At 60.3% G+C, this 26,544-nt stretch overlaps 1 protein-coding gene across 6 annotated transcripts in view; it reads left to right on the forward strand.

The window, feature by feature from the left end:
* The first annotated feature begins 448 nt into the window (after positions 1-448).
* Positions 449-26,544, forward strand: part of SMARCA4 (SWI/SNF related, matrix associated, actin dependent regulator of chromatin, subfamily a, member 4) — an 86,669-nt gene continuing 60,573 nt past the window's right edge. For 4 of the 6 annotated variants that reach the window (XM_062179548.1, XM_062179545.1, XM_062179547.1 and 1 more), the window contains exons 1-9: positions 449-556; positions 18,931-19,180; positions 20,666-20,798; positions 21,372-21,776; positions 21,875-21,973; positions 22,828-23,086; positions 24,496-24,622; positions 25,240-25,413; positions 26,018-26,191. In XM_062179548.1, coding sequence (XP_062035532.1) covers positions 18,959-19,180; positions 20,666-20,798; positions 21,372-21,776; positions 21,875-21,973; positions 22,828-23,086; positions 24,496-24,622; positions 25,240-25,413; positions 26,018-26,191 — 1,593 coding nt within the window. In that variant the 5' untranslated portion in view covers positions 449-556; positions 18,931-18,958. Of the gene's footprint in view, positions 557-18,927; positions 19,181-20,665; positions 20,799-21,371; positions 21,777-21,874; positions 21,974-22,827; positions 23,087-24,495; positions 24,623-25,239; positions 25,414-26,017; positions 26,192-26,544 lie in introns of all 6 variants that reach the window. The other 2 variants (XM_062179549.1, XM_062179546.1) reach the window with 2 other exon arrangements.

Consider the following 26,544-nt stretch of genomic DNA (forward strand, 5'->3'; position numbering starts at 1 on the left):
CGCTCCTTCCCCGTAGACCCCACGGCCGGCCCCGAGCCCCATCCCCCAACCCGCCGCCGCCGCCGCCGCCGCCGCCGCCGCCGCCGCCGCCGCCGCCGCCGCAGTGGCTCCCGCTCCGCGCATGCTCGGCGGCGACAGGCGCGCGGCGAGCCGAGGACGGAGGCGCCCGCGCGCAGGCGCAGAGCCGCCTCGCTGGGAGTCGCGAGGCGCGTCGGGCGCGCGTGCTCCCTCCGGGTTCCGCCCACCTCTCCCGGCCCCGGGCTGGGCGCGCACGCGCGCAGGGGGGAGCGGAAGGGCGAGCGGGCGCGCGCACGAGGCCGGCCGGGGCGGCGGAAGCTGGAGGAGCCGCGCCGAGGGGGGGAGGGGAGGCGGCCAGTGCGCGCGCAGCGGGGGCGCGGGCGGCGTGTGGGGGGGCGGCGGGGGCGGGCGGGCGCGCGCGCGAGGCTTCCCCTCGTTCGGCGGCGGCGGCGGCTTCTTTGTTTCGTGAGGAGAAGCGAGACGCCTCCTGTGCCCCCGGCCCCGCGCCGAGGGGTGGGGGCGGCGCCGGCGGCTCCCGGTAAGGAGCGCGGGGCCGGCGGCGGGGCGGCGCGGCGCGGGGCTCGGGAGAACGGTTTGAATGGAGCCGGGGCGCCGGGGGGAGGGGGCCGGCGGCGCGGGGAGCGGGGCCGGGGTACGGCGGCGCCCAAGGGTCAAGAAGCCCGGCCGGCCGCCGCGCGCGCGGGGAAGGCCCCCAGCGTCTCCGCGGCCTGCGGGCTGTGGGCGCCGGGCCGGGCCGCGCCGCGTGGAGGCCGCGCGCCGCTGTGCGCGCGCTCGCCGGGGTCGCCGGACAAAGCTCCCGGGCGCGCCGGGGTCGCGGCGGCGGCGGCTGCAACAATGGCCCGGCGGCGTCCTTACGGGCCCGGCGCGGCGCGGCGCTCGCTGGCGAGGCTGCCTTTGCCGGGGGGCTCGGAGCCGAAGCCCCAGATGTGCGCGCCGCGCCGCCCGCCCGCCCGCGACCCTCATCGCCCCCTCCCCCGGCTTGGGTCAGCGGCCTGAACGTCGTGTTTTTTTAAGATGTGTTATTCCCGATTTTTTTTTTTTTTTCCATGAAGGGAAACCAGCTCCCCCCGTCCCCGGTCCCTTGCAGGTCGTGGCTTCGAAATGTTTGCCCCCAAAATGAGGGGGTCGGCGGCCGCGGGAGGGGGTGGAGCGAACCGCTCGCTGTTGGGCATTGTGGTTTGATTATGATTATTTTTTCTTTTCATCCTTCGCGTCCTCGCCGGGTGGCTGATTTATCCGGGTGGGACGTGCGGCTTTTCAGACGAGTGTCCCACGCCGCTGTCGGGGCCACCGCTTCGTGTTGGCGGGACTCCTTGGGGGAGAGTAGCCAGGAGCCGCTCCCCAGGAATTTGAAACAAGGTTTCCGTTGGTCCTCACACCTGGGCTCTTGGGGTTCGATTCCTGGTGCCCTGGGTGACTCAGCTGTGTGACCTTAGGCAGGCGCTGGATCTCTCTGAACCCCTCAGTTTCCTCCTTTGTGGTCGGGGGCCCAGGTCACAGAGGGCGCTGGGGAGGGGGCTCCTGGCGAGGGCGAAGCCTTGTTGTCCCCTCCTGGGGGTGGGTGCGGAGCAGGCGGCCCCCTGTCCTGTGCGGGGGAGCCGAGGGCGCGCGCCGTCGGGGAGGGCGAGGCTTCCACTCTTACCTGACCACCTTGGATGGGTCCTTGCCGCACCTGCGCGGGACCTCGGGCCTTTCCAGTGCAGTTGTCAGCCCCAGCGCCACCAGCGTGGGGGCGGCGGGGGAGCTGTGTCAGCTTGCTTTGCCGCTCCCTGCGCCTGGCGCATAGTAGGTCCGGCATGAGTGAGGAGGGCCCGTGGGAAGGCGGAGTGCCTGGCTGCAAGCCGGAAGTGCTGCTGCTGGGTGGTGCTTGAACCTTGCAGGCCATTGTTCCCCAAGCCTCAGCGGTGCCCCCGTGAAGTAGGGGGTGCAAGCCCTGGCGTCAGACCCTGCGGACTCACCCCCCGCTGTGTGGAGTCCGGGCTCGCCTTCCAGCAAAGCACCCGCTGCGTTCGGCTGTGAGACAGGTGCACCTAGGGTCGCTGGCGGAGTGGGAGCACCTGCTTGGCTCCAGCGCCCCGGTTGCCAGGTTACTGTTGTTTCACTTATCTCGCTGCAAATTAACTCTCTCCAAGCCCAAAAGCAGGATGTAGAGTCCTCCCGTATTCCAAAAACCTGAGCTCGGTTCTCCCGTGAATGCAGGGGCCCAAGCACGTGGGCCATCCTCTGCTTCTTCCCCAGGTTTTAGCAGGGAGCTGGGACACGAACCAGCTCCCATACGGATGCTGGCGGCGCAGATTTATTGGGGCCGGTGCTATGGTGCAGCGGGTTGACGCCCTGGCCTGCAGAGCCGGCATCCCATATGGGCGCCGGTTCGAGACCTGGCTGCTCCACTTCCCATCCAGCTCTCTGCTGTGGCCTGGGAAAGCAGTGGAGGATGGCCCAAGTCCTTGGGCCACTGCTCCTGCGTGGGAGATCCGGAAGAAGCTCTTGGCTCCTGGCTTCGGATCGACGCAGCTCTGGCTGTTGCGGCCAATTGGGGAGTGAACCAGCAGATGGAAGACCTCTCTCTCACTCTGCCTCTCCTTTCTGTGTAACTCCGACTTTCAAAGATTTATTTATGTATTTGATGGGCAGAGAGAGGAAGAGGTCTCCCATCAGTTGGTTCACTCCCCAGATGGCTGCACTGGCCAGAGCTGGGCCTATCTGAAGCCAGGAGCTCCTTCTAGGTTTCTCACGTGGGTGCAGGGGCCCAAGCACTTGAGCCATTTTCTGCTGCTTTCCCAGGCCATAGCAGAGAGCTGGATGGGAAGTGGAGCAGCCAGGAATGAAACCGATACCCATATGGGATGTCGGCACTGCAGGCGGTGGCTTCACCTGCTACCCCACAGTGCCAGCCTCAAGGTGGCGGCTTTATCTGCTACACCACGCTGCCGGCCCCCCAGTGCCTGAGTTTCACTCCTGGGTTGGCTGCTTTCCCTGTGGGAAACGGGGATGGCAGTGCCTTGCACATAGTCAGCCCTCAGCTGTGCCGGCTGTTGTCAGCCTCTGACTTCGGCGCTGCCTTGGCACACAGGAACCCATTTCTCTGGACCGTGGATAGCACACCACGTGAGTGGCGCCCCCTAGAGTTGTGCAGGAAGTAACTGAGCCTCTCATCCCTCGCACACAGTGAGCAAGTGTGCACTGAGGGCCTGCCCTGACCAGGGTCTGTGGGGACCTGGGAGTTCAGGGAGGATCAGTCAGACGAGGGGCCTGTCTGCCTGGCTCACCTTCGGCTCCTCAGTAGAGAGCAGAGACAGTGGCCACTTGCAGGATGATTGCCAAGGGCCAGAACTGTCGCGTTCCGAGACGGGCGCCTGCACCTGCTGTGTGCCCGGCGGTTGGGACTTACTGCTGGGACGCCTGCCCCGTTCTGGCGGGTTGAGATGGGTGGTACTGAGGGTGCCTCCGCCGGGTCACGTGAGGGGCAAGCTCTGACACAGCAGGTGTGGTTTTCAGGATTTTTGTGCATCCAGAATTAGCTGATCTTTTAATTCTATTTTCCACAAACTTTGTATTCAGTTACCTTCATACTTTTTGTCGTGCTATAAGAGTTTCCACATATATTCTTTATTTTATTTTATTTTGAAGATTTATTTATTTATTTGAAAGGCAGAGAGAGAGGTCTTCCATCCGCTGGTTCACTCCCCAACCAGCCACAATGGCCAGAGCTGCACCAATCAGGAGCCAGGAGTTTCTGGGTCTCCCATGCTGGTCCAGGGGCCCAAGGACTTGGGCCATCTTCTACTGCTTTCCCAGGCCGCAGCAGAGAGCTGGATGGAAAGTGGAACAGCCAGGACTTGAACCGGTGCCCATATGGGATGCTGGCACCCCAGGCGGCAGCTTTACTTGCTACGGCACAGTGCCGGCCCCCCCTACATATTTTCAGAGTGATAACAAAGAGATCAATTCCTCTTTTATATTATTTTTTAAGATTTGTTTATTTACTTGAAAGAGTGAAAGAGAGGCAGAGAGAAAGAGAAAAGTCTTCCATCCACTGATTCACTCCCCAAATAGCTGTAAAGGCTGGAGCTGGCCCAGCCTGAAGCCAGGAGCCAGGAGCTTCTTCTGGGTATCCCACACAGGTGCAGGGGCCCAAGCACTTGGACCACCTACTGCTTTCCCAGGCCATAGCAGAGAGCTGGACTGGAAGTGGAGCATCCGGGACTCGAACCAGTGCCCATGTGGGATGCCAGCACCACAGGTGGCAGGTTTACCTGCTGTGCCACTGCGCCGGATTTGAGAGCCAGTGCTGTGGTAGTAGGCTAAGCCTCTGCTTATGGTGCCAGAATCCCATATAGGTGCTAGTTTGTGTCCTGGCTGCTTCTCTTCTGACCCAGCTCTCTGCTATGGCCTGGGAAAGCAGTGGAAGATGGCCCAGTCCTTGGGCTCCTGCACCTTTGTGGGAGACTCTGGGGAAGCTCCTGGCTTCAGATCGGCCCAGCTCTGGCTGTTAGGCCATCTGGGGAGTGAACCAGTGGATGGAAGACCTTTCTTTCTGACTCTCCCTCTCTCTGTAACTGCTTCTCAAATAAGTAAATAAATCTTAAAAAAAAGAAAAAAAGTAAGGTACGTAGTATAGGAGTGTCATACTTTAAAAAATGATTTGTAGGCCGGCGCCGTGGCTTAACAGGCTAATCCTCCGCCTTGCGGCGCCGGCACACCGGGTTCTAGTCCCGGTCGGGGCACCGATCCTGTCCCGGTTGCCCCTCTTCCAGGCCAGCTCTCTGCTGTGGCCAGGGAGTGCAGTGGAAGATGGCCCAAGTCCTTGGGCCCTGCACCCCATGGGAGACCAGGAGAAGCACCTGGCTCCTGCCATCGGATCGGCGCGGTGCGCCGGCCGCAGCGCACCAGCCGCGGCGGCCATTGGAGGGTGAACCAACGGCAAAGGAAGACCTTTCTCTCTGTCTCTCTCTCTCACTGTCCACTCTGCCTGTCAAAAATAAAATTAAAAAAAAAAAAAATGATTTGTAATTTTGACATGACCTTGGAAAGCGGAGAGTGTTGGGTCAGGGTTAAGACTACCCACAGTGGCCGTGGCTTTTTATTTTAATTTATTTATTAAAGATTTCTTACTTATTTTGAAAGAGTGAGAGAGGTAGAGGTCTTCCATCTGCTGGTTTACTCCCCAGATGACTGCAACTGACCGTGCTGGGCCAGGCTGAAGGCAGCAGCTTCGTCCGGGTCTCCCATGTGGGTGGCAGCGGCCCAAGCACCTGGATCTCTGTGCTGCTTTTCTCAGGCCATTCGCAGGGAGTCCGATGGGAGACAGAACAGCCAGGACACGCACTGGTGCCCTATGAGATGCTGGCATTGCGGGGGTGGCTTTACCTGCTGTGCCAATACGCAGGCAGTTGTTGTTGTTTTAAAGATTTATTTATGTGAAACAGTTACAGAGAAGGGAGAGACAGAGAGAAGTCTTTGATCTGCTGGTTCACTCCCCTAGTGGCAGTGTCAGCCAGAGCTGGGTCCAACCAAAACCAGGAGCCAGGAGCTTCTTCCAAGTCTCCCACATGAGTGCAGAGGCCCAAGCAGTTGGGCCATCTTCCACCTTATTTTTTTTTTCTGAAAATTTTTAAGATTTAGTTATTTATTTGAAAGTCAGAATTGCACACAGAGAGAGGAGAGGCAGAGAGAGAGGTCTTCCATCTGATGGTTCACTCCCCAGGAGCTTCCTCTGGGTCTCCCACGTGGGTGCAGTGACCCAAGGACTTGGGCCATCTTCTTCTGCTCTCCCAGGCCATAGCAGAGAGCTGGATCGGAAGAGGAGCAGCCGGGACTAGAACCGGTGCCCGTATGGGGTTGCCAGCCCTTCAGGCCAGGGGGTCAACCCGCTGCGCCACACACAGCTCTGGCCCAACCTTATTATTTGTTAAAAAGATGTATTTATTGGGACTGGTGCCGTGGCATAGCAGGTTGCAGCACTGGCATCCCCTATGGGCGCCAGTCCGTTTCTGGCTGCTCCTCTCCCGATCTGGCTCTCTGCTATGGCCTGGGAAAGCAGTGGAAGATGGCCCAAGTCCTTGGGGCCCTGCACCCATCTGAGAACCAGCAGATGGAAGATCGCTCACTCTCTCTCTCTTTCTCTCTCTTTCTCTCTGTCTCTGTCTCTCCCTCTTGCTCTGTAACTCTGCCTTTCAAATAAAATAAGTAAACCTTTAAAGAAAAGATTTATTTATTCCTTTGAGAGGCAGAGATCCCGGAGCTGCATCCACACCTCTCCAGGTGGGTGGTAGGCCCAGGCAGTTGGGCCAGCGGCTTTGCCAGCGCTGGATTAGAAGTGGAGCCGCCAGGAGTCGAAGCGGCACTCGTATGGGATGCCGGCGTCGCAGGCGGGGACTTGGCCGCACCGTACCACAACGCCAGCCTTGGCTGTGGCTCCTGACAGTGCCGCGTGCTCAGTTCCCGTGTTTTGTCAAGCAGGTATCGTTGGAACCCTGAAGACAGAGTTCACATTAGAATGACAGGGATGTGCAGGCCTATACAAGGGAAGGCAGCATGGGGCTGTGTCTGTGCGTCCTGGGAGAGCTCCGGGCGCAGCGGGCACTGGGGTTTCTTGGTGGAAGCTGTCCTGACGGTGGTGTTTCTTCAGAGAGCCTGCGGGAGTGCCAGGCAGAGCTGGGTCCCTTGGGAGATTGAGTTTCACAGGCGTTGGGAGGGTGCCTTGATTTCCCTCCAGTTCCACAAGGCGAGGGATTCCTTTTTTTTTTTTTTAAACAGGCAGAGTTAGAGAGACAGAAAGGTCTTCCTTCCGTTGGTTCACCCCCCAAATGGCTGCCATGGCCGGCGCACCACGCTGATCTGAAGCCAGGAGCCAGGTGCTTCTCCTGGTATCCCATGGGGTGCAGGGCCCAAGCACTTGGGCCATCCTCCACTGCACTCCCGGGCCACAGCAGAGAGCTGGCCTGGAAGAGGAGCAACAGGGACAGAATCCGGTGCCCCAACCGGGACTAGAACCCGGGGTGCTGGTGCCACAGGTGGAGGATTAGCCTAGTGAGCCGCGGCGCCGGCTGAGGGCTTCCTTTGAAAAGCCGTAAACTTGGCAGGGCTAGGAACCAGCCCTGTCCTCTCCTTGCCCTTTGAGGCCCTTTGGGCCCCGGGCGAGTTTCCAGGGCTTCCCTTCCGGACCTGGGTGGTCCCCTCCTGCAGAGGTCCTCGGTTCCCTTCGGTTCCCTTCGCAGACACTGTCTGACTCCAGGCCCTGTCTGACTCCGTTGGGTTTTAGGTCTGTTTATTTACATACTTGAACGGCAGCCGCAGCGTGACAGGGAGGGAGGAGGCAAGAGCAAGATAGTTAGATACTATCTTCCTTCCCCAGGTGGCTGCAGCAGCCAGCCAAAGCCAGGAGCCAGGAAGTCCACCTGGGTTTCCCACATCAGTGCTGGGGACCCACGTGCTCGGCCGTGGCCTCTGCCCAGAGGCATTCTCAGGAAGCTGGATGGGGAGTGGTGCGGTCAGGACTGGACCCTGCGCTCCCGCGTGGCCGGTGTCGCGCCTGCAGCCTGACCCACTGTGCCGGAACGCTGGCCCCAGGGCCCTGCTTTTTTTTTTTAAACCGTCTGATACTTTGTTTTTTTCATGTTAATGTGATATTAATAGAAAGCAGATTCAGGGTAGTTGATAGATACAGGCCTAAGAATAAATGGACTGTGGTCCTCTCTCCCACTTTTCCTCCCTGGTCCCCCCTTTTTCTTTAGTTTTTGAGATAATGTAAATTCTGGTCAATAGGCAGGCTTAATGCTCTACCAAGTAGAGGTCAGCAAGTAAGAAGTGGAGGGCTCCAGCTCAGTGCAGACTGCCTTCATTTTAACCAGCAAATGTTGGTCTCTGTTTCTTTTTTTCTTCCACTTTTTATTTTAATTTTACAGGGCCCCGTTTTAATTTTTTTAAGTGGATTTTAAAATGGCTCTTTGGGCTGTTTGAAGTTCTCCTTTTGCCAGTGGGTCATGCCTGGCTGCGCCAGGAAGCAGGTGGCTGTGTGACAGTTGCTGCCTCACCTGTGGCGATGGGAGAACCCAGGGGCTTCAGCCCCAGGTGGCGTGGCTCCTGGAGGGAGGGGCTCCTGGTATGTGTCTGAGCCCTGCTGGTCTCCGATCACGTCATCCTTTTCTCCTCTCTCTCTTCCCCTGGTCCATCCCCTCAGAGCGCCCAGGGAGGTCCTGTACAACTAGCAGAGCAGAGTGCTGGCCCCACCTCCCCTCTGCTGCCACGACCCCCCCCCCCCCAATATGAAATGCATTTGACCTTTGTGTAGTTCACTGCTTTCGGAGCAAGAGGAGCGGCCTGTTACTCATGGTCACTTCTTTAATTAAAGGTTTTATTCATTTATTCAAGAGGCAGAATTACAGAGGGAAAGAGCAGTCTTCCCTCTGCTGGTTCACCCTCCAAATGGCCCCAGGAGCTTCTTTTGGGTCTCCCACACGGGTGCATGGCCCCAAGGACTTGGACCATCCTCCACTGCTTTCCCAGGCCACAGCAGAGAGCTGGATGGGAAGTGGAGCAGCCGGGTCTCGAACCGGTGCCCACATGTGGGATGGTTGTGCTGCCAGTGGAGGCTTAGTCTACTGCGCCACCCCCCCACGAGCCCATTTTTGATCATGCTTGAGTTTCTGCTACTGACGAGGCTTGGGGTGGGGCCTCTAGATAGTCTAGAATGGGCTGGGCACCAGGAAGGCATGGGGGTGCCCACCCCAGTGCCCTGCCCCTGCCGGTGTCTGTCTCCGTCTGCTCGTTCCTGAGTTGTAGGGTTTACATGGAACCAGTAGGGTCGGTAAAGTGCCTGCCCTAGTTCTGTGAATGCTGCAGCCAGTGAATTGCACCTGGGCGGGGAGTTTGCTGGGAACCCCGATTTATAGCTGTTTGGGATGTGGCTGGCAGGTGGGCTGAGCCGTGAGCTTGTGGGATCTGACGCTCATTCCAGGCAGAGAGAGTCGGAATTGAACTGTGGGATACGCAGCTGGTGCTGGGAAAGTGGAAAAGTGTTTCGTGTGGAAACCACATGGATCTGGTCACAGGAGTGTCTTGTGTTGTGAGAGGATGGGAGGGGAACGGTGTGGTGGTGCGGGAGCTGGTGTGCGGGGTGTGTGCCCTGGCCCGCTGCTGGCTGTGCTGTGGAGCGTGCCTCTGCCGGTGCTGGCGGGGAACGGTGTGGTGGTGCGGGAGTTGGTGTGCGGGGTGTGTGCCCTGGCCCGCTGCTGGCTGTGCTGTGGAGCGTGCCTCTGCCGGTGCTGGCGGGGAACGGTGTGGTGGTGCGGGAGTTGGTGTGCGGGGTGTGTGCCCTGGCCCGCTGCTGGCTGTGCTGTGGAGCGTGCCTCTGCCGGTGCTGGCGGGGAACGGTGTGGTGCGGGAGCTGGTGTGCGGGGTGTGTGCCCTGGCCCGCTGCTGGCTGTGCTGTGGGACCAGCAGGTGCTGGCGGGGAACGGTGTGGTGCGGGAGCTGGTGTGCGGGGTGTGTGCCCTGGCCCGCTGCTGGCTGTGCTGTGGAGCGTGCATCTGCCGGTGCTGGCGGGGAACGGTGTGGTGCGGGAGCTGGTGTGCGGGGTGTCTTCCCGCCTGTGTGCCCTGGCCCGCTGCTGGCTGTGCTGTGGAGCGTGCCTCTGCCGGTGCTGGCGGGGAACGGTGTGGTGGTGCGGGAGCTGGTGTGCGGGGTGTGTGCCCTGGCCCGCTGCTGGCTGTGCTGTGGAGCGTGCCTCTGCCGGTGCTGGCGGGGAACGGTGTGGTGGTGCGGGAGTTGGTGTGCGGGGTGTGTGCCCTGGCCCGCTGCTGGCTGTGCTGTGGAGCGTGCCTCTGCCGGTGCTGGCGGGGAACGGTGTGGTGGTGCGGGAGCTGGTGTGCGGGGTGTGTGCCCTGGCCCGCTGCTGGCTGTGCTGTGGAGCGTGCCTCTGCCGGTGCTGGCCGTCTGCCTGCCGGCGCTGCCGCCTCACTAGGTCTGCTCAGACTTTGGCTGCTACTGAGGATTTCCCAGGCCCCTGGGATTGAAAGAGCCCCTGCCTGCCGCCTCCCAGCTGCTGCCTCACATCCCTTCCCGGCACTCCCACCCTGTAACAGTGTATCTCCTTACAAAGACACACTGATTGGAAAAGCAGAGCCGGGAAAGAGCCCTTGCATCTGCTGGTTCACTCCCCACGCACATGCCCACTGCAGCCCAGGCTGGGCCAGCTCCATGCACATCTCCCACGGGCGCAGCAGGTGCTCAAGTACTTGGCCTTCACATGCTGCCTCCCAGGGTGCAGGGTCAGGAGGTGGAGTGGCCAGTAGCAGTGCACTGTGGACACCGCAGGGGGCGGTTTAACCTGTGGCACCACAGCACCTGCCTCTGAGTCACGTTCCCTTGCTGGGAGGTGGTCAGGAGATTAGAAAACTTACATCTTGTGTATAAATAGGATCTGGCGCTGGGGACTCCCTCGGGTGGACAGGGTCCTGGCTGTCTTGGGTACACGTAAATGGACCCGTGTTCTTAAGTGGCTTTTAAGTGAATGAAAAAGGGGAGAGAATCCAGTGAATAAAATATATTATTGCCAGTGGCAAAAATACAGCTTGGTAACACTTCGGTACTGCCTTACAGGTGGAACTGAGAAGACACTGTAACTTGTCACTGTGACGTGATTTCTTGGTTTCTGACGTGTATTCTCAGCTAAATGTAGGGCAGGTTTTTTTTTTTTTTTTTTCAAGAATTATTTTATTGATTTGAAAGAGTTACAGGGAGAGATAGAGCCAGAGAGGTCTTCCATTGTGCTGGTTCACTCCCCAAATGATCTCAATGTCCAGAGCTGGACTGATCCAAAGCCAGGAGCCAGGAGCTTCTTCTGGGTCTCCCACGCGGGTCCAGGGACCCAAGCACTTGGGCCATCCTCTGCTGCTTTTCCAGGCCATAGCAGAGAGCTGGATCAGAGTAGAGCAGCCAGGACTCAAAACCGGCACCCATATGGAATGCCAGCACTGCAGGTGGCAGTCTTACCTGTGGGCCACACCCCTCCTTGCCTCTTAAATAAAGAAATAATTAAATTTAAAAACTTGGAAGTTCATGGAAAATGGAATTAAAAGATTATTTTGGTGCAAAAGATTTTGGAGCCCATGATTATCCAGACAGGGTCTTCACAAACTTAGAGAACTATGTAGGGGGCTTCAGTTTTTTTTGTTTTTGTTTTTGTTTTTGTTTTTTGCACCTAAATATGCTTTTCTCTGTTTTCCTTTTTTGGAGAAATGAAGATCTTCAATCCGCTGTTTCATTCTCTAAATGCCTGCTTATCCAGTGTTGGGCCAGGCCGGGCCAGGAGCCAGGAGCCGCTCAGTCTGGTTTCCCCTGTGGGTGGCAGGGACCCCAGGACTTGAGCTGTCAGCTGCTGCCTTCCCAGGGCGTGCATTAGCAGGGAGCTGGGTCAGAAGCGGAGCTGCGGTTTGATCCGTGCTCTCCAGTGTGGGGTACAGGCGTGCGAAGTAGTGTGTCAGCCAGTGTGCCAAGCGCCTGCCTCAAGCTTATGTTTCCATTCTATTTCCCATGAGTTTGAAAGTGCCGTCGGACCTGCTGAGGAAGTGTGTGTGTGTGAACAAATTTCTCTAAAACAGATACCCTCGGGCCAAACTTAAGTCCAGCGCTGGCTCTCTGGCCACGTGGGCCGGACAACAGCCCGCCCGCCTTCCTCCTCAGTGACTTGTGCAGCTCCTTTTCTTTCTTTCTTTCTGTCTGTCTTTCTTTCTCTCTCTCTCTCTCTTCCTTCCTTCCTTCCTTTCTTTCTCTTTCTCTCTCTCTTTCTCTCTTTCTTTCTCTCTCTCTTTCTTTCTTTCTCTCTCTTTCTTTCTTTCTTTCTCTCTCTCCCTCCCTCCCTCCCTTCCTTCCTTTCTTTCTTTCTTTCTGTCTTTCTTTCTCTCTCTCTCCCTCCCTCCCTTCTTTCTTTCTTCCTCTCTTCCTTCCTTTCTTTCTTTCTTCCTTTCTTTCTTTCTTTCTTTCTTTCTTTCTTTCTTCCTTTCTTTCTTTCTTTCTTTCTTTCTCTCTCTCTCTCTTTCTCTCTTTCTCTCTTTCTTTCTTTCTTTCTTTCTTTCTTTCTTTGTTTCTTTCTTGTTACTTTCTTTATTTGAAACACAGAGGTCTTCCATCCACTGGTTCATTCCCCCTAATGACAGCAACAGCCAGAGCTGCGTTGATCAGGAGCCAGGAGCTTCCTCCAGGTCTCCCACGTGGGTGCAGGGGACCAAGGACTTGGGCCATCCTCCACTGCTTTCCCAGGCCATAGCAGAGAGCTGGATTGGAAGAAGAACAGCCGGGACTTGAACCGGTGCCCCTGTGGGATGCTATGGCGCCAGCTCCTCCTTTTCATTTGTAAGACAAACACCGAGGTGACAGAAAGAAGCTGGGCCTCTCACCTTCAAGCAGTCTGGCTCTGGATTTGAGCCTTTCTGCTGTGTGATAATTTCTGGAAGTTGTAAGTGGATGGAGACCGGCGCCGTGGCTCACTAGGCTAATCCTCTGCCTGTGGCTCCAGCACCCCAGGTTCTAGTCCCGGTTGGGGCACTGGATTTTGTCTCTGTTGCTCCTCTTCCATTCCAGCTCTGTGCTGTGGCCTGGGAAGGCAGTGGAGGATGGCCCAAGTGCTTGGGCCCTGCACCCACATGGGAGACCAGGAGGAGGCACCTGGCTCCTGGCTTCAGATCAGTGCAGCACTGGCCGTAGCAGCCATTTGGGGGGTGAACCAACGGAAGGAAGACCTTTCTCTGTTTCTCTCTCACTGTCTAACTCTGCCTGTCAAAAACAAACAAACAAACAGACAGTGGATGGAAAGGAACGCAGTCCTCACGTCCTTTCATCTGTCTCTTCCATTCCACAGACAATGCCTGGGCAATCTCAGGGTGCTTTTATGCCCTAGGTTTTTTTTTTTATTTATTTCTTTTTCTTAAATATTTTCTTTTCTTTTGACAGAGTTAGAGAGAGAGAGAGATGGAGAGAAAGGTCTTCCTTTCATTGGTTCACCCCCCAAATGGCCGCTATGGCCGGCGCACCGCGCTGATCCGAAGCCAGGAACCAGGTGGTTTTCCTGGTCTCCCATGCGGTGCAGGGCCCAAGGACCTGGGCCATCCTCCACTGCACTCCTGGGCCACAGCAGAGACCTGGACTGGAAGAGACAGAACCGGCACCCTGACCCGGAGTGCCGGTGCCGCAGGCAGAGGATTAGCCTAGTGAGCCGTGGCGCCGGCCTTTCTTAAATGTTTTTTTTTTTTTTTTAATTCTGGATAAAGATATGTTGGGTGTTTGTTCTGAAACATGAACAGCACAAGCAGAAACAGCAGACTTGGGTGATGTGAAAAGGTTTAGACCCCCTCCTCCCCCAGCCTTCTGTGAGCCACTGACCACTGCTAGTGGCCCTCAGTGTGTGTTTCCTTGGGCTGGTGCTGGTGTGTGTGTGTGTGTGTGTGGGTGCACACGGCGTGACCCTGTATACTACATAGGTCTTAGCAAAGCTGGACAGGGGCCCCGCAGGCCTTGCTTTGACACCACCTGGATTCCTTCTGGTTCCTCCTCCACACATCTGTGCACAAGGGCTGGCTCATGCTTTAACAAAAACAAAAAGGAAGAAGGAAAATGTGTGTTTATTGAGATCTCCCATCTGCTAGTTCACTCCCCAAATGTCCACGATGTCTGGTTCTCCCACCTACGTGTGCCATTGCTGCTGCCCCCATGGTGTGCGTAGCAGGTAACTGGAGTTGACTCGAATCCAGGTGTCTGATATGGAATGGGCGCTTTTTTTTTTTTTTTTTTTTAAAGATTTATCTATTTGTTTGAAAGAGTTAGAGAGGGGGAGAGATCTTCTGCCTGCTGGTTCATTGTCTAAATGGCCTCAATGGCCTGGGCTGGGCCGGACTGAATTCAGAAGCCAGGAGCTCCAGCCAGGTCTCCCATGCAGGTGCAAGGGCACTTGGTCCATCTTCCACTGCTTTCCCAGGCGCATTAGCAGGGAGTTGGATTGGAAGTGGAACAGCCAGGATGCGAAGTGGTGCCCACATGGGATGCTGGCATCGCAGGTGGCAGCTTAACCTGCTGTGGCACAGCACCGGCCCCCACTGTTCTTTTTAAATGGTGTCAAGGTGGCAGCACCCCAGTTTGTGGTTGTGTTCGGAGTGCCAGGAAATGGAGGTGTTTCTCAGACAAGGTGGCATGATGAGGCCGTTAACTTCTAGATCCTCTGGCGCTGGTTCCCTGGGATCCTCTTTGGGTCTCACGGCCTCCTGACCGTTTGACCGAATGCGTTAGCGTTCACCTTTTGGATTCCTGCCCCCAGTACTCTGACTCCGATCGCACTCCTGACTGCCTGCCCGAAGCCCGGGCTCTGTTCCATCCCAGGGAAAGCCCCAGATGTACCCGGGCCAACGCATCTGGATGGGTTCCCAGACACAGGTGCACAGGTGCGGTTGTCCTGCCCCCTGGGTGGGTCCTCCAGGTGTGCAGTCCGCCTAAGTGCCGAGCCAGTTCCTTTCCCAGTGATGGTCACACGGGGACTCGAGGCAGGAGCGCGTGCAGTGGCATGGGCGCACCTGCAACCCTGCAGGCCTTAGGGAGGACCTTGTCAATCCAGGGCATTCGCTGAGAACATCAGTTCTTCAACCTGAAGGAGCAGGGGTGTTCCCGGCCCTCCGATCCCACCTCCCCGCAGCGCCCGCAGAGCCACAGTAGCAACACCACAGGCTGGAGTTCACATGGCTCAGGACTGGAGGTGGGGAAGGCCAAGGGCAGGGCGGCAGGTCTGGCGAGGGCTGTCGTGGCGTGTGGTCTCCCGGAGGATTCGGCCCACGGGGCGGCCTTGCTCCCGTAAAGCACCCCCTGGCCTTTAGAAGCATGACGTCAGTCCAGCCGTGAGCACGGCCCGCGTGGCGCAGGCCCCTCCTGGGCCACGGCTCTCAGCACTGCCACAGCAGTGAACCAGGGGCCACACTGAAGCTGTAGCCTGCGGCTTTGCAGCTCTGAGCAGAGCGGGGCCCAACCCCAGCCCCTCAGGAAGGGTCCGCTGGCAGGAGCAGTTGGCTGAGGGCCTAGGACACGGTGTTGTGGCAGAGCAGCCCAATCCCAGCATCGTCACCTGGACAGCTCCATGGCCTCCTGCTGACCCCCAGTGTGTCCTCTGGGCCTCAGGAACCCTTGATGATCCCGGCATGAGCGTGGCGGCGAAGGCTTGTGAATGAATTTGGTTGTCACCACCAAGTGGCCCAAGGCCCGCTGTCCCCTCAGCTAGGTCTACTTTCTCTGTGATTTCTTTGTGACTCGGACAGATGTGCACTTTTTTTTTTTTTTTAAGATTTATATATTTATTTGAAACTCAGAGTTGCACAGAGAGGAGAGACAGAGAGAGAGGTCTTCTATCCGATGGTTCACTCCCCAATTGGCTGCAGTGGCCAGAGCTGCCTTGATCCGAAGCCAGGAGCCAGAAGCTTCCTCTGCGTCTCCCATGCGGTGCAGGGACCCAAGGACTTGGGCCATCTTCTGCTGCTTTCCCAGGCCAGAGCAGAGAGCTGAATCGGAAGAGGAGCAGCTGGGACCAGAACCGGTGCCATATGGGATGCTGGTGCTGCAGGCCAGGGCGTTAACCCCAGCTCTGCAGTTTTGTCACTGAGGCGGAGGCTGTCACATTGTCCTGGATGCCCCCTTCCCTCCTGTGTCCTCATGATCTCGGGGTAGCCACCTGTTGTTTTAGATAGGACCCCAAAGACGTTAACCATCAGGAGCAACCTGGTTGGATTGAGCATCATGAACACTGGGCATTCTTCATTAACAGACTGCACGGAGAGTGCAGAGGGGCGTCCCAGAGCCAGAGGAGGGACCTGCTTGGGCACCCAGGAGGGAGAGGACCTGTGCCCGCTGCCCGGGCTGTAGCAGCTCTGCTCAGGCTGCCAGCACAGCGTCGTGAAGATGAGAGTGGACAGCTTGCGAAGGCAGTGCCCAGCAGCACGCACCGCCCTGCCAGACAGGCAACAGGTGCACGGATGCCACCTGCCTCACTTCCTGTCAGAAGCCGGTGACTGGCGGGACTCCTCACGGTGGCTGCCAAAGAGCCCCTCCCCCGAGGCTGGGTTGGCTGGGCCTCATCCACCCATGATGCCTGCAGCTGCACACCTGTGTGTGCAGACAGGCAGCAAGATAAGTCAATAAAAGGAAGGGCCCCGCCCTCAGAGCCGGCTCGCACTGCCATGCTGTGTGTGCCAGCACTCGCTCAGGTCTGCCGGGGCCTGTCTGTTGTGCTGCTCAGGGCGGTCGGTCTCACATGGCGTCTGCCTTCCAGACCAGGAAGGCGTTTGCTGACGGTGGCACTGCAGAGACCAGATATCGTGTCACACACCTGTCGTTAAACCTGCTCGGGTTCGCCGTACTGAGGCAGTGCTCAGTGCACCTGTGCGTGGCGTAGAAGCTAGGGCCGCTGTGTAGCAGCCGTCCTGGAGGGCGCGATGGCATCATGCGACACGATGGAGAAGTTGTGACGCGAAGCGCAGGCTGCCTTTAGAAGAGCTTTAGCCTGGGGGCCCTTCCAGTGCCTGCCTGCGGCACATCCACCGTTAGCAGAAACGGTTTCTCCGGAGGACCCAATGGTCCTGGCTGTCGGCTTCGGCTTTCTTGAATTAGGATAAAGACCTTCCAGTGAGAAAGCAGCCACGTGGTGCAGGGTTGGGGAAGTATTGGCAGGACTGTTGTCCCTTTCCCACCTGAGGGACTTGGGGGACGGAGGGCCCAGAGGCGAGCCTGCATCCGGGGCCAGTGTCCTGTGACGCCGCCATCCCATATGAGCACTGCCTCAGGTCCCGGCTAGTGTCCCTGGGAAAGCAGCAGATGCTGGCCCAAGGGAAGGTGCCCCTTACCCATGTGGAAACCCAGATGGAGCTCCTGGCTCTTGGTTTCAAACTGGCCCAGCCTTAGCTGTTGCAGGCATTTGGGGAGTGAACCAGCAGATGGAGAACTCTTCCCTTCTGTGTGTGTGTGTGTGTTTGAGAGTAAAACAAAAACCAGGGGGGTGGGGGGGGCAGCAGAAACCAAAACCAGGTTTGTGACACGCCTGGTTGGAGGTGGGCTGTTACAGCTCAGCATGCCCCCAGACGAGGTTGGAATTTGCGCTCTGAAGACGGTTAGACAATAAAATGGTCAAAGCGAGGATCAGCTGAGGGCAGCTTTGCCCAGGACAGACCGAGAAATCCCAGTGAGTGTGGTGGAACAGCCTAAGAGGGAGATGGGTCCCGTTGGCAACACCTGGGAGGGCCCACCTGGATGCTGTGTAGCCATGGTGTGGAGTCCGGGCCCTGCTCCTGGAGGGGACCTGTGCTGGCTTCTTGCTGCCCCCTGCAGGCGTAGCAAGATCTTGCACTCTGTTGAGAGTGGGCCCTGGTAGGTTGGAGTTTCAGTTCTTTTTTTTTTTTTTTTTTTAATTTTTGACAGGCAGAGTGGACAGTGAGAGAGAGACAGAGAGAAAGGTCTTCCTTTGCCGTTGGTTCACCCTCTAATGGCCGCCGCGGTAGCGCGCTGCGGCCGGCGCACCGCGCTGTTCCGATGGCAGGAGCCAGGTGCTTATCCTGGTCTCCCATGGGGTGCAGAGCCCAAACACTTGGGCCATCCTCCACTGCCCTCCCTGGCCACAGCAGAGAGCTGGCCTGGAAGAGGGGCAACCGGGACAGGATCGGTGCCCCGACCGGGACTAGAACCCGGTGTGCCGGCGCCACAAGGCGGAGGATTAGCCTGTTGAGCCATGGCGCCGGCTGGAGTTTCAGTTCTTTGTGTTCCCAGAAACCCACAATGGGAGTGGGTGCCCCCACCCCCCGCCCGCACCTAACCAGAGGTGTGTGTAAGGCTGTGCCTTCGTCCACCAGGGCCACTGTTCACGATGTACCAGGACCCGGAGGTGTGTAAACCACAGAATCCACGCCTCACTTCTGGAGGCCGCACAGCGCAAGGTCAAGGCCTGGCGAGCGCCCATCGCGCACGGCAGGCAGGGCTGCCTCTCCAGGGCCGCTGTCTGCGTGGTCGAGCCTTGTCCCCGAGAGCTCTGCTGGAGCCCTCCCCAAGGCCCCACTTTGTGACAGCGGTCCAGTAGGGGTTTGGGGTCACAGCCGTGCAGCTGCGGCAGACTGAGCTGCCCGAGCAGCGACCCCTCGCTCCGGGGGACGTCTGCGAACGTTGGAGCCGGCGTGTTCTGCCGGCGCCGCTGGGGTTCGGTTGTCAGCAGGCGTGTGAACATCCCTCTTGAAGTGCGGGCGACTGCGCGGCGCCGCTGTTTGTGTGATGTGTTCCTGTCAGCGGACTGGCTTTCAGACTTCAGACCTGTGTGTGTGTTGCGAGGAGCTTGGCCTCTGCCCTCAGTGGAAGCCACCGTCACGTGCCAGGAATGTGCTCCGCTGGGTTTGCGAGGTTGCAGTCAGGCCTGTTTGAGCCCGAGTCTTGCTCTCCTCTCTGTTAAATAGGGGAGCTGGGGAGTCCTAGGGTGGTGGGCAGGGCAGCTGAGCCCGCTGCCCTCCCAGACGCTCCTGGGCTGTGGGGGCAGACAGGGCCAGAGCAGTGGGCGGGCCCGAGCCTTGTCTGCGTCCCGCTGGTTTGTGTGCCCGAGAGTGTGCAGGTCCCCACAATGTTCGTGGAAGTTACGGGGTGCAAACACACTTGTATTTTCATGCAAAAGATGACAGCCACGCGTGTGAGGAGTCTTCAGAAAGTTCACTGACAGCGGGAATTGTGAAGAACACAGATTCTCAATCTTCCGCACCAAAGCAAACTGAAGTTTTACTTCCGTCTCCTGGCTCCCTTGCTCTGCAGGGAGTCTCAGGGGAGGGGTGTGGTCCTGCACTCGGGTTTGCCGCCCCCACACCCCCAGGCCTGACAGGCGCTTCTTTCCAGCAGGAGGTCGCCGTCTGCAGCTTCCGGGAAGATGTCCACTCCAGACCCACCCCTGGGTGGGACTCCTAGGCCAGGCCCTTCCCCAGGCCCAGGGCCCTCGCCTGGAGCCATGCTGGGCCCTAGCCCAGGGCCCTCGCCAGGCTCCGCGCACAGCATGATGGGGCCCAGCCCAGGGCCGCCTTCGGCCGGACACCCCATCGGGACCCAAGGGCCTGGAGGGTACCCTCAGGACAACATGCACCAGATGCACAAGGTAGGGACCCCTGGGGCCGCAGGCCGTCTCTGCACCCAGCCTCACCCACCCGCATCGCCATACCCCTCGTGCTGTGTGGGACGTTGGGGTACACCACTCTGAGGTTTTCCTTCATGAACGGGGAAAATGGCCAACTCCCTGAAAGAAGGCTGAGGGCGTCTGGCCAGCTCCTGCAGCAGGGGCGCGGGCGCCTTTAGACACCCCTGCGCCACCCCTGACCTCGCCCGAGACTGCAGGAGTGGGTACTATGGCCAGTGAGGTGAGAGATCCTCTTCCCAGTGGGGCCACATTGTTTTTCCCTTTGTCTCCCCAAGGGGTGGTTGGAAAGGTCGGTCCCCTTGTGCAGTGGTAGCCACCGGTCAGTGCCTGTGGGACCCCGGATGACCAGAGGCACCCTGCCAGCTCCTCCCTGCCCAGTTCACAGTGAGCCCCTCTCACCCTCCCTCCCCGTCTCCCTGCGCCCCAGGTGTGTGCTGCTCATGGCGCCTCCGCACATCTAGGGGTTCCCCTTCCTGCCCTCCCCGGCCCCCAACACGGGTCCACTGTGGTGCAGTACCTGAGCAGCGCCCTCACTCCTGGACGCTGCTGGTGACAGCCTGCACCTGCAGGCCACGCCTCCTCCAGCACAGACCCCACCTTCCCTCTGCCCATCTTGCTTCCTGCTGGAGGGGACAGACAGGCACGCACTCATTCCATACCCCTCCAGCCGGAGCCTGTCAGAGCCTGCTGTGTGCCCAGCACCCACCCCGAGGACGCTCCCCTCCTGTGCAGGGTGCCAGCCTGTTGGATGGAAAGGCCGGCCGGCAGTACTTGTGTCTTCTGGGGAGTGGGCAGAGCAGACCCTTGCCTGGTGGTCAGATCCACCTTGTGCCCTGCGTGAAGCTGCCCCTCCTCCCCCCCGGCCCCCTCCCTGCCCTCATGTCCTGGGCGCACACTGAGCTGGTTTGACTTTATCGCTTGCTGGCCTAAGTTCCTGGGAGCAGGACAGTTGTGTTAACTGGGCCTAGCAGGAGCCGTAGAAGGGTCTCTGTCACAGTCCCTGTGGCCAGGGCTTCCCTGGGGCAGTACTTGCCACTGCACTGGAGGGAGCGTGTGCGTCCCTATCCCACAGAGGTCAGGATCCCCAGTGCAGTGTCGCAGTCCTGGGTAGGAGGGCCTGGGTCCCCAGACGCAAGCAGCCTCCTCGGGACGTTGAGCGGGGAGCCCGCTCTCCTGGCTGATGCTGCTCCCTGGCCGGGGCCTGTGCCATTCTGCCCGTCTGCCGACTCGTCTCCCTGGCCTGGATCCTTCAGGCCTGTCTCCCAGGGGGCCGCCACCACCACAGGCATCGATGCTGCGCATCTGCCTCGATGCTTAGTGACGCCGCTGCTCACGCCGACTGCCGGTGGCGGGTGGGCGCTTGGGTGACGTTGAACTGGCCTGGGCGGAGCTTTGCCGCCTCTTCCTGTCCCTGTGCTGATCCTGTCTCGTTGCCGCCTCTCGCAGCCGATGGAGTCCATGCATGAGAAGGGCATGTCGGACGACCCGCGCTACAGCCAGATGAAAGGAATGGGGATGCGACCTGGCGGCCACGCAGGGATGGGGCCCCCGCCCAGCCCCATGGACCAGCACTCCCAAGGTACCTCTGGGCGTCTTCGTGCCTTGGGTTGGAGCCCCGAGTTGGTTTTCCTCATCGGGGTTCTTCTCACTGGACTCGGGAAAGGCCAGAGGGGTCCCTCCAAGGATTTGAGCCTGGCTGGAGCTCACCTTGGCCCTCCTGCCCTGGAGCAGCCCTAAGAGGACGGGCGCTGGGGGGTCGACCCGCAGGGCGGGGGCTGGGTGGAGAGGCAGGCTCCCGACCCTCTGAGAAGTGATGGGGCAGGTGAGCCGCAGAGCCCTTCCCGTCTCCAGAGGTGAGGAGTGCCAGAGCCCCACCGTGACGGGATGAGGGTTGTGCATCCGGCCCACCTGAAGACCTGCGCCCCACCCGGCTGCAGGCCCAGCACTGTCCTCACCCTCACGGAAACCTGAGCCAGCCACGCCAGCCCTGCAGGCTGCCCGGCTGAGGCCGTGACGGGGTCGTGTGCTCCCTGGCTGCCTCCCCCGTGTCTCACGAGAAGGAGGTCCTTGGTCCACTTCCTCCTCCGGGTACGAGCCGATGCAGCTATGCACGCGGGCCGCCAGGTGACCGTGCTCTGGCCTTTCCCCACAGGTTATCCCTCACCCCTGGGTGGCTCCGAGCACGCCTCCAGCCCGGTTCCAGCCAGTGGCCCGTCCTCAGGCCCCCAGCTGTCCTCTGGGCCAGGAGGAGCCCCGCTGGATGGTGCTGACCCCCAGGCTTTGGGGCAGCAGAACCGGGGCCCAACTCCGTTCAACCAGAACCAGCTGCACCAACTGCGGGCCCAGATCATGGCCTACAAGATGCTGGCCAGGGGGCAGCCCCTCCCCGACCACCTGCAGATGGCCGTGCAGGGGAAGCGGCCGATGCCCGGGATGCAGCAGCAGATGCCCACACTACCTCCGCCCTCTGTGTCCGCCACAGGCCCCGGGCCCGGCCCTGGCCCCGGCCCCGGCCCCGGTCCGGGACCAGCACCTCCAAATTACAGCAGGCCCCACGGTAAGGAAGGCCTGCCCCTCCAGGCCTGGGGGAGGGGAGGTGGCCCTGGGCGCCGTCCGTGGGTGCAGTCTAACTCTTGTTTGTTTCTTTCTGTGTAGGTATGGGAGGGCCCAACATGCCCCCCCCAGGCCCCTCAGGCGTGCCTCCTGGGATGCCAGGCCAGCCCCCCGGAGGGCCCCCCAAGCCCTGGCCTGAAGGTGAGTCTGCTTCTCTCTCAGCGCCCTGTCTGTGCTCTGCCTCCCCGTCATGAGCTGGGACTGTGCAGGCCCCAAGAGGAGCCTGGTGAGGGGAGAGGGCCCAGGATCGTCAGCCCAAATGGGAGCCCGTGCCCTCCGCTCTCCTCTGGCTCACCTGTCCCTGGTCAGTCCCGGAGGCTCCGGTTTGGGTCCACTCCACAATTTCAGAATATCCTGGGGTCTTTAAACAAGTAAGAAGAGCAGAGGGAGTGTGTGGCGGGGGAGCCCCTCCCCCCTGAAGCCCTGCCTGTGGGAGGCGGACAGGGTGACCGTGGCCTCTGCTGATTCCACCTCTCCAGCCCTGTGCGGTGTACCTGGGCCGTGTTTCAGGGTTGAGACTGGGGGTGGGGGGCAGCGTGGACTTGTCCCTGCCATCTCGGAGCCTGAGGCTCATCAGTGGGCATGGAGAGCCGGCTGCACAGCTGGGGCTCACCTGGAGCTGGGGTGCAGTGGCTCAGCCCGTGTCTGTGGGGGTCTGCTCCCAGGCCGCTGGGGAGCCGTGGGTAGTGCCACAGCCCTTAGGACAGCCTCTGCCCACGCACCCACTCCTGTCCTGAAGCTGACTCCGGGGGAGGCCCAGGGCGAGGCCACTCCAGCAGTGCACAGCCCCTGCCCACACTGCGCTGGGGCGGCCGTGCCCCGGGCTGCTCAGGCTGCTGCCTCAGTCAGAGCTGGGGCTGCTTGGTCTCTGGGGTTGATGTCTCGTGGGTGTGTGCACGGGCAGGAGTCTCTCTGTCCCCCGGGCGTTGAGGTGCCCTGTGGACTTGGCATTTCCACCCCGCACCGGACGCTGAGCCCACACCTGCCTTCCCCAGGACCCATGGCGAATGCTGCTGCCCCCACGAGCACCCCTCAGAAGCTGATCCCCCCGCAGCCGACGGGCCGCCCCTCACCCGCGCCCCCTGCCGTCCCGCCTGCCGCTTCGCCTGTGATGCCGCCCCAGACGCAGTCCCCGGGGCAGCCGGCGCAGCCGGCCCCCATGGTGCCGCTGCACCAGAAGCAGAGCCGCATCACCCCCATCCAGAAGCCCAGGGGCCTGGACCCCGTGGAGATCCTGCAGGAGCGGGAGTACAGGTGAGGCGCGGCCGAAGGCCATGGGGCGTGGCGAGGAGCCGCCCTGCGGTCCCTGTCCCGCGTGCTGTTCCCCGGGTGTGCTGTGTCCGCTACAGGCAGGTGCAGGCAGGTGTGGGCCACACAGCTCGGGCTGTGCCCGCCATCTCCGGGCCTGCGGCCTCGCTCCCTCTCTGTCCACGCTGGGTTTTTTTCCGTCCTTTGTCCTGGATGCGCAGTGTTCCGGCTCGGGCTCTGCCACCATCTGTGGGGCCGGGCCCCTGGCTGAGTGACAGGGTGGCTTCATCTTTCCGTTAGGACAGTGTCATGATAGACACTTGCATATAGGTCGCGTGTCATGCACATGTGTGTCAGAGTCAGTCCCTGACAGTCCTGGAGTTCTGGGGGCCCTGCTGTACGGAGGGGCGGAGCCCCCACGTCTCACGGCGGCCGTGCTGTTACCTGCACTCTGAGCAGTAGCCTGGCAAGCTGTGCGCTGGCCCCTCTCAAACTTCCCACAGCAAGCCCCCTCGGCACTGGCACACAGTAGGTCGGAAATACCCGTTCTGCACTGCGGGGGCCTGGATCCCCTCCCCGGGGGTCCCCCACCTCCCCGTCTCGTTCCGTGCGTCTGTGGTGCACTTCCTCCCTCGTGTAGAAGCGTGAGCTCCCCAGGTAGGCCTGGGCCTCCTTCACTGTTCACCTCCAGCCCTGCTTGTTGAGTCTGCCCGCGCCTTCTGGGCCTGACCCGTCCCCCGCACCTGCCCCCGCCAGACCTGGCAGCCCCTGGAACACTGCTCACCTCCCCACCTCCCCACCTCCCCCTGCAGCCCTGCCAGCAGCCACAGGTCTGACTGCCCTGTCTGCCCTGGGAATGCTTTCTTTCTCTTTAGCCCTCACCTGAGCCTGACACTGACCTCCCCCACCCCGCCCTTGCTCTTTGCATTTGATTAAGTTGTCAGTCTCCTTCCTGCCCCAGGGTCCTGGCCCAGTGCAGCCCTGGCCCTCCTTCTGGCCACTTAGGCCACACCTGAGCTCCCACAGCCCTGCAGCTCTGCTGGCTGTTTGGTGCTTCAGTCCCCTCTACGGCCCGGTGTCTGTGAGGCTTCACATCTGAAACAGACAGGAGCTGGCGTACAGTAGGTGCTCAGCCAATCAAGTGCGGGAGACAGAGGAAGAGGACCCTCCTGTTGACCTCCACATGAGCCCTGGGCGGTGGCACCCAGGGCCTGTGGCTAACAGATGGGGCCTCTGAGGCCCACAGGCACTCCTCCCGGCCAGGGCGCGAGCGGGGCCTCTGGGCCTCCTGACTGGAGGTTGGCTCCCACTGCTGAGACTTCAGGGCTCAGGGCGTGTCCTTGGGAGGCTTCCCAGGGCTTCCTAGGCGGGGCCCTGCAGAGGGGCCGCCTTCTCACTGCCTCTTCCCGCCCCAGGCTGCAGGCTCGCATCGCACACCGAATTCAGGAACTTGAAAACCTTCCCGGGTCCTTGGCCGGGGATTTGCGAACCAAAGCGACCATTGAGCTCAAGGCCCTCAGGCTGCTGAACTTCCAGAGGCAGGTGGGCTGAGTGCTGGGAGCGCTGCTTCCCTGGCCGTCCGCACGCGTGCGCACACACACTCACACTCACGCACAGGCGCTGTTGGCCCCCTGTGCCTGCCTGCGGCCCGGCGGGTGGTGGGAGGGGGTTGCCCTTGAGGCTTTCCCTAAGTGGGGGCTTCCCTCTGGCACGGTTGCCCAGTGGAGGATGAGACTCGAGCGGGCCCCTCTCCAAGGGGTGCTGTCTTCTGGGGGTCCGTAAGGACCTCTGTGTGTTGTGGGAAGCCAGCTGGAGGCTTGAGGCATGATGGGCCCCTCTGCTGGGCATCCAGATGGTCCCTCTGTGCCGCCTGCCAGTGGCTCCTCCCATCTGCTCTCTGCGTACAGATTGGTGCCTGAGGGGTCTTTTTACAATGACCCAGAATGGGCGTTGAGCCCAGCACCTCCCACGGCGGGTGCTGGGGTTCCTTCTCCAGCTTCCTGCTGATGTGGGCCCCGGGGGCAGTGGTGGTGGACTCAGTAGTCTGGTCCTGGGTGCCGTCGTTCGCGGAGTGAGCCGGCGGGGTGGGGCTGTGGGGCTCGGAGGCGGCAGCACCGGCATGGCGTGGCGGTGCCAGCGTCTCCCGTCCCTCCCTGAAGCTGCGCCAGGAGGTGGTGGTGTGCATGCGGAGGGACACGGCCCTGGAGACGGCGCTGAACGCCAAGGCCTACAAGCGCAGCAAGCGCCAGTCCCTGCGCGAGGCGCGCATCACCGAGAAGCTGGAGAAGCAGCAGAAGATCGAGCAGGAGCGCAAGCGGCGCCAGAAGCACCAGGTGCGTCCCGGGCTGGCCCCCGCTCTTGGCTGTGACGGTCACTCCTGTCCACTAAACTGGCTTTTTGTTGGTAAACCTTAACGCACATTGATGTGTGTCCAGGGACCGTTAAAACGTGGTCGATGTCAGCCTTGCGTTCCGTCTCAGCGTGTCCCACCGTCCCCCTGTGTGGGCACACACAGCATATTTTCAAGCTCCCAGAATTAAAAAAAAAAAATCCCACTAGGACAGGCGTTCTTGGCCCTCCAGTTGTTCTGGACTGATCTTGGACATATTCTTAAAATAAATTCCTGGCTGGAGAACCCTGGATTGGAGAGCGGGAAGCTTTTGGAAGTTCATTTACGGAGCCAGGGTACACCTGCTGGGGGCCGGGCCCTCTCAGCTCGTCTGTGTGGGTCAGGGCCCGCGGCCTGCGGTTTGCCCCAGCGCTGGGTTTTGTCACGACATGGGGCCAAGCCTCATAGCAGGCACCAGCACGGTCTCGCTATGCTTGCGTCTCGCTTTTAATCAAGCGGCCTTGATGAACGCGTGGTCCTCCTCATGGGAGCGCCCTTGCCAGTGGCTTCCCTCAAGCGGTCAGCGCCCCCCTTGCGTGCGTCCACAGGAGTACCTCAACAGCATCCTGCAGCATGCCAAGGACTTCAAGGAGTACCACAGATCCGTCACGGGCAAGATCCAGAAGCTCACCAAGGCAGTGGCCACGTACCACGCCAACACCGAGCGGGAGCAGAAGAAGGAGAACGAGCGGATCGAGAAGGAGCGCATGCGCAGGCTCATGGTGCGTCCCGGTCCCCAGCCCGGCCTGCTCACCAGGCTCGTGCCCGGTTCAGTAGGGGCTGGGGTGGAGGTGGGCAAAGGGGAAAAACAGGCGTCGGTGGGGGCAGAGACCCCTGCCTCAGACCTGACCGCGAGAGGGCCACGGGAGCCAGGCCTGTCCGGCGGCCCTGCACGTTGGGTCAGGGGTCACAGCTGGAGCAGTGGAGGCCCCCCAGCAAGCTGTTGGGTCGTAGGGGGAGAGGGCGCTGCAGGAGACGGAACTCGGCCCCTGCCCTCGTGGGGCTTCAGGTAGCCTGGGTGAAACACAGGAAGGGGGTTTTAGGCGATGACAAGTGCAGGGAAGGGCAGGACTCG

Source organism: Lepus europaeus, chromosome 20, assembly GCF_033115175.1.
Source record: "Lepus europaeus isolate LE1 chromosome 20, mLepTim1.pri, whole genome shotgun sequence".
Taxonomy (NCBI): domain Eukaryota; kingdom Metazoa; phylum Chordata; class Mammalia; order Lagomorpha; family Leporidae; genus Lepus; species Lepus europaeus.